The following is a 16,121-nucleotide window of genomic DNA, read 5'->3' as shown; positions in this document are numbered from 1 at the left end:
TACTTTACCATAAAAAAGAAAAAAAAACTTTATCCTACGTCTTAGTCTTGTTTTTTTTTGTTTCAAATTTCATGGTAGACCAAATTTTACGGTCCATTGAATTGCCAATCGGCAGATATTAGCTGGGATTCGCCAGCGCCTAAATCCTTCGAGAATCCAACGGCTGAAGTGTCGTGCATAGATACCTTCCTCGTATTGACTTACCCACCAGAACGTTTCTACTGTTCCTTCCTTCAGTTTCAGGAAACCACTCCTGATGAAATTCGAAGGCAGATCTCAATTATGTCTTTAGGGTTATCCACCTGTCTGTATCCATACCTGAGGAAACAACAGATCTTATAGCTGCATTTATACAACGGCAAACGACATTTGGGCTCTGCGAGGTGCCATTGTTTTGGTCTCGTCCCTCGTCAGGTTGCTTTGCTTTCAATAAGTTAGCTGATCTCGTTTTGCTGGCCATCGGTCTACTTGGGGATTCAGGTTGTGTTACTCTTCTGCTCAATTATGTACCAATTATACATTCTAACATTTTTCTCTGCTCATTCATATGTTTGCAATGTCGGTGTTTCATTGGTTTCTTGCTAACTTTGTTCATTACTGTTCTGTTGAATTTGGCTCTGGTTTGGTTACAATTTCTGTGAAATTAGCTGCATGGATATGTTGGTATCACAGAATTCAATCTCTCTCTCTCATATTTATATCTATTTGTTTGATGATTAATTTATTTCCAATAAAGGGTCTCATTTTTAGTTTTTAATCTCTTAGTTCGATTCGGAAGTCATGGTGAAGGAAACTGAATATTATGACATCTTGGGTGTTAGCTATGACGCATCTCCAGCTGAGATCAAGAAAGCTTACTACTTGAAGGTAAGTTCACCTTCAGTATCCAATTCATTGTCTAATGATTGCAAATTAGGTTTTTGTCGGTTAAACTTCCTTACTTTGAATATCTTTATTTTTTAGTTGATACAAATTGTAGAATTATGTTACTTCTGAATTTTTGTTTATATTGAATGCTTTTCTTGTAGGCAAGGCTGGTGCATCCAGACAAAAATCCTGGAGATCCTAAAGCTGCACTCAATTTTCAGGTAGGGTATATGGTTAAATTTACTGGAAAACTATAAGACTATAATTTAACATATATAATTGTATAAAAAATTAATGTCAGTTAGAACGTGCATACCAATTGCCCAGGTAAAGTATTTAGACAGGTTAAGGGTTCTCTGAGGGAAAAACTATGGAATAGTGCTGTGGTTAATTTGTACTGGTTTTTACCTCTTAGTACTAACATTTATATGTTGAATAGATCATGTAAATTACCTACGAGAACGGAAATGTTTTAACATCAGTGACTACTTCGGCCGAGAGCTTGTAAACTCCTGTCCTTCTTGCCCACTTATGAGCAATCAAAACATCATTCCTACGTCTCTTAACCAGAAAAAACAGACTTAAAACATTGCATAAGGTGCTGTACATCATAAAGCAAATTAAATATATCCCATGGTCATCCTCCCATGTTCCCTCGCATAAGCCAGTCTACCACATCTTGACAATCCATCCAAAGTCCAAACTACCACGCACGCCCACCCCTGTTCTTTTGCTCCTTGCAGCCCCCGGTAAACTCCTCGCAGCTCTGATTCTTCCGAATTCCCTAATTTCTCGAAGCCGAGCACGCAGATTCAATCGGAGGAGCATATAAGATACAGCCAAGAATTTTTTTTGCTAAAGGTCAGCAATGTATATATATTAGAAATGGGAAAATATGTACAAGGAATAACTCATGATTTCCAAAAAGGCTTCCTGAGTTCTAACGTGAAACCTTCGGCATAGCCCTTAGTTTACCGTTAGCCCAAGATGCAATCTAAGTAAATCTATAGAAAGGCCGTTCTAGCGCTTCCCAATAGACAATCTGCATAATAAAATGGGGTGGACTAGTCCAACAAGTGGTGCATTTCCTTTTCGCTGCGTGGGTTGCAAGTGCATCAGCTGCGGAATTTGCTTCTCTGTAGCAATGAGTGATTCGCCACCTAATAGTGTCCAGAAAAGATGAGGCCTTCCACCACTTATTCATTAGATACCAAGGAAACTTACTAAAGAGAATTGTAGAGACGACCGCTTCCGAGTCGCATTCAATCCAAATATTTTCAGCTCCCATTTCTCTAGCATGGTCAACTCCAATAAAAAAGGCCCCTAGCTCAGCCATGTAGTTTGAGCCCACTCCTTGGTACTCAGAGAAGCATCTTAAAACCGCTCCTAAGTGATCCCGAATTATTCCCCCTACTCCAATTGATCCTGGATTGCCCAAGGAAGAGCCATCGATGTTCAATTTCCACCAACCTTGTAGTGGTTACAGCCAAGAATGATTATCTGGAAGACTTCCTCCAATCACGACTCCATTTGGGTCCAATGGGTCTACTCCCACCTCTTAAAGAATGATTCCATTTGGACTGTCTCCATCCCTGCTGACTCCTCCTGGGTCTGGCGTAAGATCCTTCTCTTTCGTCCTCTGGCCCTTAGAGCCATTTTTTCTTCCATTGTTGATGGGTCCTCCACCCCCCTCTGGCTTGATCCCTGGCACCCCATCGGTATCCTCTACAACTTCTTTGGCCCGAGGACAATTTACTCCTCTGGCATTCCCAAGCTGGCCCGGCCCCCACTTTCCTCCATCATCTCAAATGGTTCTTGGTCCCCCCCCCCCCTTCCTCCCCCATCTCCCTTTCACTGATATGGAATTCCCTCCCCCCCCTCCCCCTCACCCCTTCCCCGGCTCTAGCGGACAAGGTTACTTGGCTCCCCTCCTCAAACGGCCTCTTTAGCTTTAGATCTGCTTGGAACCTTGTTAGATACAATGCCCCCTCTGTTCCTTGGCACAAGCTAGTCTGGTTCAAAGGCCACATCCCCCGCCACAGCTTCCTTGCGTGGAGAACCCTTACCCATTGCCTCCCTACCTAAGCTTTCCTCACTCTCCAAAAAATCCCTGTCCCCCCTTCTTGCATTTTTTGTTGGAATGGTACCGAAGACATTGGCCATCTTTTTTTTGCCTGTCCCTTCACCTCCACCATCTGGAAAAAAGCCCTGTCGTTCATCTGGCCTCGCAGTAGAAGACACCTTCCCTTTGCTCGAGAATGGCTTTGGCATATCATGACTTTCCCTGGCTGTACTATCTGCGACACTATAGGCAAGCTTGTGTTTGGTGCTACCCTCTACCACATTTGGATGGAGAGGAACCTGAGGAGATGGACTTCCAACTCTCGCTCCTTTGACTTGATTTGAAAAGCCATCTTTTGGGATGTCTCCTCTAAGCTTTCTTTTGTTCCTCAAAAGGCTTTTTTGGGTACCCCAAGGAACAGGCATATTGTTGTAGCCTGGGGTTTAGATAGTACTCTCTTGCTTTCCCATTCCCGCTCTTAGTCGGGTCTTGGGTCCCCCCCCCTCTCTCCCTCGTTGTATATTCCCCTCCCCTCTTTTTCCCTCTCGCCCCCCCCGGGGCTTTGGTAATATATTTTTTATTCACCAAAAAAAAGATACAGCCAAGAAAACAGTAATTAAAACTGAACAGAAATATGAGTAGGTATTGACAATAGGCCGAGGTTACCGGATTAGGAGACTGCAGGGTCCCCTTGCCGTTGATGTCGTTTCACCCTCTTCTTCTTGAAAGCAGTGAGTGCAATTCCGATTCAGTAATCATCTCACAGACCAGATTTTTCAGCTTTCTGTCGCAGCCATTGGGTCTGAAGATTTTGAGAGAAGCTCCAAAGAAAAGCACCTAAAGAAATCCCTCTCAGCATCCTCAGATTCCATCCCATGTCGCTTCTGTTTCCGCTTCTTAGAATCTCTTCCACCTGCGGAGTTTCCTTGTGATATAGCCTCAGTATGTGTTAGTGAAGAATCAGACTTAAGTGATGTCGACATAGGCTCCCTAGGAGGGGTACACAGGACGGGATCTTCCACATGCAGCACCTCTACTCAGATCAACTCCCACCAAGAAAGGCACCACCGAAGGTGGAAGTGTGGACCAATAGTTACTGAAGAATGAGGAGGCATATTAGGATTCGAAGGGCAGAGGTAATTGTACACATAAACAGTAGTGGGCCCTAGGAATTGAAAAATCCTTTGCTGCTGTGAAGCACCTTCCACCAAGGACTCCATGGGTTAAGTTTGGCCCACCGAGACACCAGCATCAAATTCCGCCCAGCGGTTAGCTTCGCACCGGGCTCACTTTGATGCAGATGTGAAGACTTATGTTTGAAATAAGAGGAAGTCAAAGTTGTTCAAGTAGTATCAGTAGTTGTTAGTAGTTAGTAGTTTTATACTTAGTTTTATTTTGATGTAATTAAATTGGACCGGTTTGAACTTTGAACCAGTGGTTCAATGTAAGTGATTTTAGTTTAATTGTCTTAGTAAGTCATGTGACTACTTAAGTGGTCACATGACTCTTTTAAATTGTTGACAAATAGTAGGTCCACTCCTCCCACGATTCATAGGGAGGAAGTGATTTGTAATAGTTGGCCAAGGGGAATATTCCAACTCCCAGGCTGTTTAGGAATTGGCCTATTGGCCCTTTAAATAAAGGAAATTCGTGTGTGTGTGTGGGGGTCTTCTCACCTCACAATTTAAAAACTTCTCTTCAAAGCTGCTGCTGCAACTTGTCTTCTCCAAGGAGAATTGGCTTGCTTGTTTTCTCCAAGGAGAATTGTCTAATGTTTGATCAAGGCTGACGGAATCAGTGTTTGATCCGATTGACACCTTGCGGTGGGAAGCCCGGGTGGTTCGTGATTACTTTTATCTTCTTCAATTCACTGTTCTACCTTCAAGTTCTGGTTCAAGCATTGGTTTCAAGGACTGTTCTACATCAGCAAAGCTGTTCAAGACTGTTCTTCATTAAACAAGTAAGTTTGAGCCAAAGCCTTACCCTAACCGTTCTCTTCTTCTCCTCTAGGCCATCCATAACCTGCGCAGCATAACCCAACCATCAGAACACTACCAAACCTTGACCGAGTGCTCTTTTGCCCACGTGGAGAACTCGATCCAAGGCTGGTTACATTCTGCCCGGCCAAACCCTAATTACTCCACTCTTTCCTCTTTCAAAATCCTAACCCTAGACTCCATATCTTGCTGCTGATTCTGTTCAGCAGTCTTAGACTTGTTATTTGTTAATGAGACCTTCAATGGAAGACTCCCATACATCATCTAACCCTAGATCCACTAAACCCTAACCCTAAATTGACCTTTTCCATTTGTTTAACCCTAGCCAATTCTCCCTTTGAAGAACAGATCCTGGGTTTGGCTTCTAGTTGGATTACATTCCCTAGAACTACATTACACTTGTTGTGTGGCCCTCACCCAAGAAAGAAGCAAAATTGATTGCCAGCGAGGTCTCATTCCACCTATCTCCATCATCAGCAGGGATAGGGCACATAGTAACTGGTTCAGAGAGGGGTTCAACACAAAATAAAAAATTATTGGTTGGAAGGCTATTAAAATCAACAGAATCTGGGAGCTCAATAAATGGTGGCAAATGAGTATCAACCAGATTCTCTGCTGGCAAAGAGCCACCAGCATTAACCGCTTCATCCTTGTTCATCACCACTAACGGCTCCACTGATTGAGCCTGGACTTAACAAAAACCCACCTGCATAGAACAGGACTCTACACAGTCATTCTCTGCAGAAATACTGGGAACCTTCCCTTCATTAATCTGGTCAGAAACATCCTTTCCTTTTTCATTTGAGTAACCATAAAAGGTATTTTGCCTGAAGAAAGGGGAGGGGTTAAGCAGTCACTTAAATGAAAAGAGGTAGAACCCTTACTAATACAGTCCACTGTACAATGGAACACCTTACCGTAGCTTTCACACGCACTGTGGAGTTTATACTTCACATTGATGAGGAAACCAATGCCTCTATTGTTTCTGATTTTTGTTGTTTTTGTGAATTGAGCAACGTTTAAAATGGGTGTCTTCACTAGCGGAGATGATGCAGATAAGTCACCTAAAAAGCTTATTTTATTGGAAATAAATCTTGGGTTGAGTTATGTAGGTGTTGGCCTTTGTTCCCATAGGTTTTCTTTGTAACAGGCCACTTCAATGAGCCTAAAATATGGGTAGAAAGTAGGAAAACGGGATTTACTTCATTAGTTTAGTTAGAATCATGTTTTGAGCCAGTTTCTTTCATTATTTTAGTTTCCTAGTCAGTTTATGTTACCTTATTAGTTAAGGATTGGGTTAGGCCTTTCCTTTTGTGTTTGAGTCTGTTTTTGAGTCTTCTATATAAATTTGTAAGGGGCCACAGCCTTGTACACGAATTTGATTAATGAAATTGAAAAAAAACATAGCTTTGTGCTTTGCTCTGTGAGAGAGTGGTGAGATGTCATTGGGTGAGAGACCAAAATACGGTGAGAGACCCAAGTCTGAGAGAGACTACACTATCTTCTTCTTTCCCTTCTTAGATTTCTTGTTTTTTATTGTTCTGAAATTTCCTGCAAATCTGAGAACCAATTGAAGTATTTATCGTTGCTGGACCTAAAGTTTGTGATCCTCTTGTGGACTGGTTATCACTTGTGACTGGTCTACATTAAGAGATTAAGAGAATGGCGGGAGCCCCTACGTGATCCAATCCATGATAATCAACAGTGGCCGGCCAATATGCTCGGTGGCATGTGATTACAATTTCATTGAAACATTCTTCTGGTATGGAGAGGAGATGAACCCACACCATCATCATCTCATACCCAGAATTAGTATGCTGAAACTTTGAAGAAGTAACTGGTAAAAGGTGGAGGAGATGATTCCTATCCACCAAGGAGCTGCATCAAGGACTTGATCTTGTTCAAGCATCGTCCCAATTTCCACTATAAAGTGTAAATGAGCCCCTATCAGTGAGCCTGATAGTTTTAGACTTTTAGTCCCCAGTGAAGACCAGGTGGAGCCGTGGAGGGGAGGAAGCCTTTTAGGACCAGTACCGATGGTTGTGGCCGTCCAATGGAGAATCCATGAATCTGTGGTCGATGGCCATAGCCATCAAGACCAACCTCAACCTCACCAACGTAGAAGGACTTAGAAACAGGCTGGGACTTAGAAATCACCACCTCCATAGAAGAAGACACACTATATTTTCTACAACCCTTCCGGAGTGTTGCTTACAAGATCACCAAAGGAGTATTACCTTAAGAAGCATGGAGAACCCCTAAATTTCCATTTCTCCTGCGATTTCTGGAGCGCTTACATCGTGCCCTTGAAGATGGGAGCTCAACCTCCATTTTAGCAGTCGAGGAATCACGGACTCCTGAAGCGTTCCCCCACACTGATGAGGAAGAGGGGTCAGCAGCATCGGCTAGATCTCCATCATCCTTGGTGCTTTGCATGAGTGATATGTACCACCAAACAGCAAGAAAAAAGTTCTTGCTGCAAAAACCCCAATACAACAGATCACCAGCGATCACCAACCAAGATTAGGATTAGGCTAAACGAAGTGAAGACACCTCCTCATTAAGAGCTTGAAGAAATCTGCAAACAAAAACCGGAGGATAAAACGAAGAAATAATTAGGCAAAAGAGAAAGCAAAGTGAAGATTAACTAGGGATGAAGTAGAGAGAACAATCGAAGGAGGAAGAAAATGGTAAAGTTAGAGTCATCATGACTAAGTAAGTAGCATGAAGAGGATAGGGAGAAATTGGAAGCACACATGCTGCACAACACTCCAGAGACATCAAGATGAGGGCGCATTTAATGCATGAAAGACATTTGAAAGGACAGGAAAGGGAGAATGACTAATTCTCCTTCACAACTAGGATGCTATACAAAACCCAAGGGAACCCTTCGCACTCGCTCAAAAGAACTCTGGCTGGCTCTTGGTGCCTTGATGGTCCCTAGGGTGCAGTTGTCCAGTCCAACAGTCTGAATAGTCTAAGCACTTAAGGTAAGGTATACACAGTGTAGCATAGGTATCATGGATTGTGCATCAGATGATCAGAAGCATCCCTGGTGTGGTGGCAAAGGTGCTGATGTGCTTCAGCTAATGTGGTGTTCATTTCTCCTGAGCTGCCATCTTCTTTTTTAAACTTTTAAATATAAGACACATGTCAATTACTCCCATGCTAGTCTAACCATCTGGCTTGAACAGTCTAATTGATATATTCATTTGGACCGAATGGTCTTATGGCCCATGGGAAAACTGAGTTCAAGAGCCATTTGAAGTAATTGTTCACTAGTTAACTTCTATGGGTGATCTTTAATACTTATTTTTTGTTGTATTTGTGAAGGTCCTTGGGGAGGCTTATCAAGTTCTAAGTGATCCAGCTAAGCGTGAAGCATATGACAAGAATGGAAAGTCAGGAGTACCTCAGTAAGTCTAAACACTAAACTAAACATAGGGTTCGCTGAAAGCTGGCATTTGGACCTGGCCCCTTCTTTTTCTTTTTCCATGATGATAAGTAAGTGAAGGAAAAGTTCATAGCTTTCTTTGGGTGCTTGCCTTACATTAGCAACTAGATAAAATTTGTTTTGTTTCCTGTTGGAACAAAAGTTATTTAGTAAGAAAGTCTAGTAGCCAATAAAGATGCTATTAGTGTCCGAGAAAGTTCTGTTAATAAGTCATTCACTTCTAGTAAAGTTCAAATTTTACTCCTATTTCTGCCGGGATAAAAAAAGGTGATTTGTATTCCTATACTTTCATTCAGGCCTTAGTTTCAGGGAGCAGAACTTGTGTGTGTTTCTAATTTTACTGTAGAGGTTCTTCAGTTACTTATCCAACCAACCCAAGATCCCTTGAATTTTTTTTTGGGTGAATAAAAAATTCATTACCAAGGAGAAGAAAAAGAAACAACAGCCCCAGAAAAAAAGGGGGGGCAAAAAGAATAAAAAACACAAAAGGCCAAAGCCTTAAACAGGGGAGGCAGAGGTTCAAAGAGAGATGGAAGAGATACCCCAGGAAGCAACAATAATCCTGTTCTTTGGGGTGTCATTACAAATAGAGGGAGCAGCCAAAGAGAGCTTGGCTTTAATTTCAAAAGAAATGGAATCACAAATCTGGGCCAAAGTCCTGGAGTTGGCAGTCCATATCCTGATATTACGCTCCATCCAAATATGATTGGTGACCGCACAAAAAGCCAACTTGCCAACCGAGTCACAGAGTAGAACCGGAAAAAGTCATATCAACCCAGATCCAGTCTCTGTTAAAAGAGAGAATTCTCCTACTTCTAGGCCAGCATTTTGCTAAGATGCTTTTCCAGATGGAAGCGGAGAAAGGGCAAACAAAAAAGAGATGGTCAATATCTTCCATCGCGTTCCAACAGAGACCACACAAGGGGGAGACAGCAATCTGGCGATGACGGAGAAAGGACTGCGTTGGAAGGTAGTTAGAGAGAGCTCTCCAGGCAGTGAAGCAGTGCCTAGGGATGTGATGCATGAACCAAAGAATGTTCCTCTAAGGAGCCAAGGGGCCTCTAGAACGGATAAAATCCCAAGCAGCTTTGGATGTAAAGGAACCAGAGGAGCTTGGCAACCAGATAACAAAATCTTCTCTCCCAAAGGGTCTGCTAGCTATAGAAGGCTAGGCACTCCATATATTAGTGAGCACAGGGATGAGAGAGGTCGGAGGAGACCAACCAGTAGGATCTAAAATATCAGCTACCCTAGCAAGCCTTGGAAGACCAGAGCTGTAAGTAGTTCTAGAGTTGACAAGATGAGAAAGGATTCCCATAGGGTGCCAATTATCCAGCCATGGAAGAGTAGATGACCCATCACCAATACGAGAACAAATAGCTCTAAGGGCAGTGGGGGCCGTGGGGCGAGTAGCAACGATTTTGCGCCAAACCCAAGAGGCATCAGATGGGATAGAGACTGTCCAAATAGAATCCGAGCGAAGCAACCCCGAGTAAATCCAATCAACCTAGATACTTCTCTTTTTGGAGGCAATCTTCAAGATTAGCTTAATAATTCTAGCCAAGTTCACCTCTTTGATTCTCCTAATACCCAAGCCTCCTCCTTTCAGAGGAAGACAAACTGAAGCCCAACTGATGGGGCGAAGAAATCTGGAGGAGTCATATCCTTTCCAAAGAAAAGAGGACATGAGGGACTCCATGGACTTGATTGCAAGACTGATTTGATGAGAACCAATCGCCCTGCATAGGAGAGAAGCTTGCCTTTCCAAAGTTGGGAGTCTTTTCCTGATGAGATCTAACATAGGAGTGCAATGATGAGCAGAAAGCCTAGCCGAAATCAGAGGCAAACCCAGATACTTGACAGGGAGATGGCCAATAGAGAACCCAGAGATATCAATCAAAGCCATTTTTTCTGCAATTCTGCTTCGGAGACCCCAACAAGGAAAACAAGAGACTTTGTTGGGTTAATCTAAAGCCCAGAAAGATCTTGAAAGTGCTGCAGACAGTACATAGTAGTTTCAAAAGTGCTAATTGATGCCTTGGAGAAAATCATGAGATCATTTGCGAAAGCTAAAATGGGAGAGCTTGAGAGCTTTGCACTTGGGAACAGGAGAGATGAGCTGCTGATTAGTATAAATTTGGATGTTCCTTGATAAAACCATGAGTGATCGGACTCCCTTGGCGGATACCCATCGACGAAGCAAAATAACCAGCTGGGCTACCATTGATCAGAACAGAGAACCTGGGAGAAGAAATGCACTGGTGGATCCGATGTATAAAGACTGGTGGAAATCCCATCTTAGTCATCACCTTTACTATAAAATCCCATCTCAGAGAATTAAAAGCCTTGTGGATATCAATCTTCATGAGAGCAATTGGAGAATAATTTTCCTTTCAAAACCTCGAACAATCTCACTACAAAGGAGGATATTGTCCGAAATATTTCTACCCGGAATGAAAGCTGATTGATTTTCACTGACAAGGATGTCCACAATAGCCTTAAGCTTGAAGGCAAGGATCTTGGCAGTAAATTTGTATAACAGATTGCAGAGGGCAATGGGCCTAAAGGCCGCCATCACTGAAGCACCTTCCTTCTTTGGAATGAGACAAAGAAAAGTGTGATTAATCCCTTTAATCTGACTGGGATTGAGGAAAAAACTCCTGATGGCTTTTATAAGATCATCCTTGACAATATCCCAGGAGGCTAAGAAGAAGCCCATGCTGAAACCATCAGGACCAGGTGCCCGATTCACCTTGAGAGACCGAATAGCAGCAACAATTTCATCTTCATTTGGGATGGACTGGAAAGAAGAGATGAGCTCACTTGGGATAAATGTATTAAGCAAGTTGTTTGGGATAGGACCCAGATCAGCCAGAGGACCACTGAGAAGATCTTTGAAATAATTCACAGCCATATCTTTAATGTCCTTGACTCTGGTAACAGGGGAACCATCGGGAGCCATGAGCTGCAAAATGGAGTTGATATTTGACCTCGAATTTACTGTAATCTAGTAGGGAAATGAACTAAATACTGGTAGGTATCTAGCAGGGACAGGATTTATCCATTTTACATTTAAATTATAATAGGAAACTAAGGAGAATTTGTAGTTTATACAAAGGTCCCTTTCATTTTCAAGTTAATGAAGCATTACTGTGCCCTCCTTTCTGGTTTGGTTTGTACTCCAGACCTCTTAAAGGTGGTTATGCTCTTTGGGTCTATTTACCAGAGTCCAACTATTTTGATTTCTCTTCTTTTTGTTTTTTTGATAGATTCTCCCCCCCCTTCTTCTTCTTCTTTTTCTCTTGTTTGTTTTTGTATTCTGTTCGTTGTGTCCATACTTCACAATCAGAACACTACGTGTAACTTCTTTTATGAAATTTGAAATCCTTCAACCTTTATCTCACAACTTAACTGATAGGATAGGGAAGATAGAAATATTAGGAAACAAACCCACAAGACAGGATCACAGCGAACCATACACACAGAATATATGGACAGAATATAGAGTGATTGACAAACTCTAAAATAAACTAGTGGATGGGATTGAAATCACAATCGAATGAAGGTCCTGTTAATAGCGAGAAATTCCCCCTCCCCCTCCCTGATGACCTCGTCAACAAGTTCATCACCCCCCCCCCCCCCAAAATCTCCTCAACTCTCTCCAAGCCATCCTCATCCTCTCTGATGAGGAAATTCAATCTACTGTCCTTTCCCATAAACCAAATAAGGCTCCTGGCTTGGACAGGTTCAGTATGGGATTCTTTCTATCTTTCTGGGACATTATCAAAACCATGGAACAAGATCTCAGTCGAAATCGACCGAGATTTCCGTGATATCTCGGTTTCATGGAAAACCAAGATGAAACCTGTATGTATTTTAAAAAGTTCAATGTTTCGACCAGTTTCGACTGGTTTTGGTCGAAACCAGCTGAACCAAACCAACCCAGCCACTTAAAGTACCACATCTCGATTGAAACTTGTGATGTTCACAAGTTTTGACTGAGAGCCTTTGGTTTCGACACTGCTGGTAGGAAACTTGGGAGATTTCAAAATTTTTGGTCTCCACAGCTTGATTCTTCGCATATTGCTGTCGTTTGGTGCATCTACAACTTGATTCTACTTGATGTAATTCTAGATTGGTAGGAGACCTACTAGAACCAATAACCAGGATCTGCTATGGATTGGAAAAATCGGGTAGGTCAAATTATGTGAAATTGTGAAATTAGGGTTAGGGTTTGATGGGACCTAGGGTAATGTAGCTCTAAATAGGAGAAGGATCCTATTAGAGGCCAGGCAACAGGATCCCAAAGGGGGCTGCTGGTTCGAATGGGCAGAATTGGGGTTTTTAGGTCAATTTCTAGGGTCAGGCTTGGGGGAATGGGGTAATTTTTATATGGTTTTAATAGGGAGGTTTTAGGGAGTCTAATAATGTAGGTTTGGATGATGTTTAACTAAAAAATTGAATTTCAGAAAATTAGGGTTAGGGTTTCGGGTTTTGGGTTTTAGAACTTAGGCTGAAATTAGGGTTTTTAATGGGATTTTAGGTCTAGGGTTGGGATCGAATTTTGCAGGTAGGGAGGGGAAGGTTTGATCCAAGTATGGGAGGTTTTTATTGGTTGGAAGTACTAATTCTGGAATTTAGGGTTTTTTTTGGGTTTTACAGAGACAAGGTAAATTAGGGTTGGAGTGGGAGAATGGAGCTGCAAGCTTGATCGAGTGGAAGGGCTGTAGTATGGAGGCTGTGGTTTAAATTTGAAATAATCTGAATAGTCAAATATGGCTGGGCAGCAAGATCTAGGGTTTCATGGAATTCAAAGAAAAATAAAGGGGATCGATTGGGGGGGGGATTAGAGGATTAGAAGAAGAAATTGGTGAACAAGTTGCAACAGAAATCCACTGACAGCAGCTTGAACAGGGTTGAAGGATAGAACCACCTTCAGAGAAGAACCTCCCAGCCGTCACAACGTAAAGAGTCACAGGAGATCCACCTGCCCTTCTTCCTTGATAGAACCACAAGGCAAACACTCCAAAGAGCAATAGCAGCCAACAATTCTGTTTTTTTCAAATATTCAACTGTGGGGGAGCCTCCCACTATTTGAGTTTTTATATTAAAAGGCCATAGGCCAAAACCTATTACAGCTTAAACACTCCTTCAAAAATCATGGAAGGGTGTTGCTAAACATAAAATAACTTAAAACTTAAAGTAAAAAGACCTAATTGACCCTACTAACTTAAACTAAAAGACACTTAACTAAATAACTTAAAATGAACCAATTGAACCAATTGGATGCAACCAATTTCAATCGGTTCAATTAAAAAATAGTAAATAAACTATACCAATTTCAATTGGTTCAATTAAAAAATAGTAAATAAACTATAAGTATGGAATGGAAAAATACTAGCTAAACCTAAGCTATGGCTCCCAAACTAAGCCTTAATTTCAGGACTTTTTTTTCTTCTTCTTCTTCCTACGGATGTGGGCACGTGGTGCTGCATCATAGGGTTAGGTGTTAGAATTAAGTTAGGAGAGTATGGATTATATGGGAGAGAAGAGATGCTGAAAGTTATGGTTAAATCAGATGACTAAATCTGAAATTATTGAGGAATCCTAGTAGAAATAGGATTGGTATAAGGGTATTTTCATACAATCGACTTGGTGGATGGTAATGAAATTTGAATCAAGTCTCTCTTAGGGTTTGAGGAAGATTCGATCAAAATTTCAGCATGTTCTAACGGTTAGATTTGGCTGGGCAGAATTCTCGCGAAAATCACCTTGCATGTGACCTTCTAGAAGGGGAGAAGAATAATTACAGAATTTCAATTTCAGACTTACTTGTTAACTTAGGGCTCCTTGAACCTTGCAGAGAAATTCCAGCAATTGAATATGTTTCTTCAAGAGATCGGCTATGGCAGAATTGAAGCTTCAATGGAGCTTGATTGGAGATCGATGGAGGGGGTTGGGGAAGGGGATGGCTATCTCAGCTCATCCTGGGCATCTCACCCAACCTATCTCAGGATTTTTAACAAAGGCTAAAGCCAACATTTCATTAATCAAATTCGTGTACAATGCTGGCCTCCCTTACAAACTCATATATGAGACTCAAAAATGGACTTAGACACACTAAAAAGGAAAGGCCTAACCTTATCCTTAACTAATAAGGTAACCTAAATTGACTAAGAAAGTGAAATAATAAAGAAAATAGACTCAAAATAGGACTCTAAGTAAATTGAGGAAGTAAATCCCATTTTTCCTACTTTCTACCAATAGTTTAGGCCCATTAAATTGGCCAATTACAAAATAAACCCATGGGATCAATAGCCCAACACATATATAACCCAACCCAAAGCTTATTTCCACTAAAATAAGCCCCAAGTGACTTATTACATTACTACTAGTGTGTGAACCTCTCTTCTCACATTTAATTTTCTGTGAAGAGAGGTTTTGAGTGTATCCTAAACTGGTATTATAAAGTTTAGTGGTATCCTTCAACGTACATTAATAAACTTGGTATCACTTTTCATTTGGCCAAAATCCATAATAAGGTCTCAACTCTATTATGGTTTTTCTATTATTTTGATGTTTTGTAAATAGAAATAGGGTCCATAAATTGTACCAAACACTTGTAAAAACGTATATGTGTCAGAAAATGAAAATGAAAAGTGATACCAAAGAGGCCCTAGTGTGTGACCCTCTCTTTTCACCTTTAACTTTATGTGAAGAGAGGTTTTGAGTGTATCCTAAACTGGTATTATAAAGTTTAGTGCTATTCTTCAATGTAAATTAGTAAATTTGGGTCAATAACCACAAGTACCATTTTGGGTGTTTTTTTTTTGGTGAAAATAGTTCATGCATTGTGTTTAAAATGTTGAAAATAGGCTATATACAAAAATTCAGACCTAAAAAACCTTTTTTCGGGCCTCGAAACCACTGTCTCGAGTTGGCTGGCAAAAAGTACCAGGTTTCGACCTGGTTGCGGTAGGTTTCAACCATATCTCGGTTTCAGCCTGGTCGAAACCAGGTCGAAGCCCGAGATCTTGAACCTTGATCAAAACCGACCTCCTCAAGGCTATCAAAAGCTTTTTCTTCTGTCCCAGTTAGATCTGTGGGATTAACCACTCCTTCCTTTGCCTTATCCCGAAGAAGGAAGATGCCTCTTCCCTGCTTGACATCTGGCTGATCTCCTTATGCAACCTCCTTTACAAATTCATTGCCAAGATTCTTGCCAATCATCTCCATTTGGTCACTGGTTGCCTAGTTAGTGCAAATCAAACGACATTTATCTCTGGTAGGCGTATTGTGGACAACATTCTTCTCTTTTCTGAAATTGTCCATGGCTTTGATCGTAAATCCCACCCCTGGCTGCCCTTCTTAAAATTGATATTCCCAAAGCTTTCGATTCCATCAGATGGGCCTTTATTTTCAAGATCCTGCTGAAAATTTTCTTCCCCCCTCGGCCTTTGTCCACTGGATCCATTCCTGTATCTCCTCCCCTTGTTTCTCGGTCCTTGTTAATGTAGCCCGACTGATTACTGTCCTTCCTTTGTGGGTATCTGCTAGGGCTGCCCACTTTGCCCCTCTGTAATTCCCCCCTCGCCCTAGAGCTCCTCTCCCGTAGCATCCAATCTACAACTGACTTGTTCCTCATCTCCCCCCTCCCTAAGTGCAAAGCTCAAAGGCTCACCCACCTTGCTTTTGCTGATGATCTCATGATCTTCTCTAAACCTGACCCCTCTCACTTTGG

General features: G+C 41.7%; 1 protein-coding gene across 2 annotated transcripts in view; it reads left to right on the top strand.

Moving 5' to 3' along the window:
* Window positions 1-384: 384 nt before the first annotated feature.
* The window catches only part of LOC122662477 (chaperone protein dnaJ 10-like), a 38,635-nt gene continuing 22,898 nt past the window's right edge, over window positions 385-16,121 (top strand). The window contains exons 1-4 of one of the 2 annotated variants that reach the window (XM_043858114.1): window positions 385-483; window positions 766-867; window positions 1,029-1,088; window positions 8,260-8,342. In XM_043858114.1, the coding sequence (XP_043714049.1) occupies window positions 781-867; window positions 1,029-1,088; window positions 8,260-8,342 (230 nt within the window). In that variant the 5' untranslated portion in view covers window positions 385-483; window positions 766-780. The remainder of the gene's footprint in view (window positions 484-765; window positions 868-1,028; window positions 1,089-8,259; window positions 8,343-16,121) is intronic. The other variant, XM_043858115.1, reaches the window with a different exon arrangement.

This window comes from Telopea speciosissima, chromosome 5, assembly GCF_018873765.1.
Source record: "Telopea speciosissima isolate NSW1024214 ecotype Mountain lineage chromosome 5, Tspe_v1, whole genome shotgun sequence".
Lineage (NCBI taxonomy): Eukaryota > Viridiplantae > Streptophyta > Magnoliopsida > Proteales > Proteaceae > Telopea > Telopea speciosissima.
The sequence above is the reverse complement of the archived record's forward strand: the minus strand, read 5'-3'. Positions and strand labels throughout refer to the sequence as shown.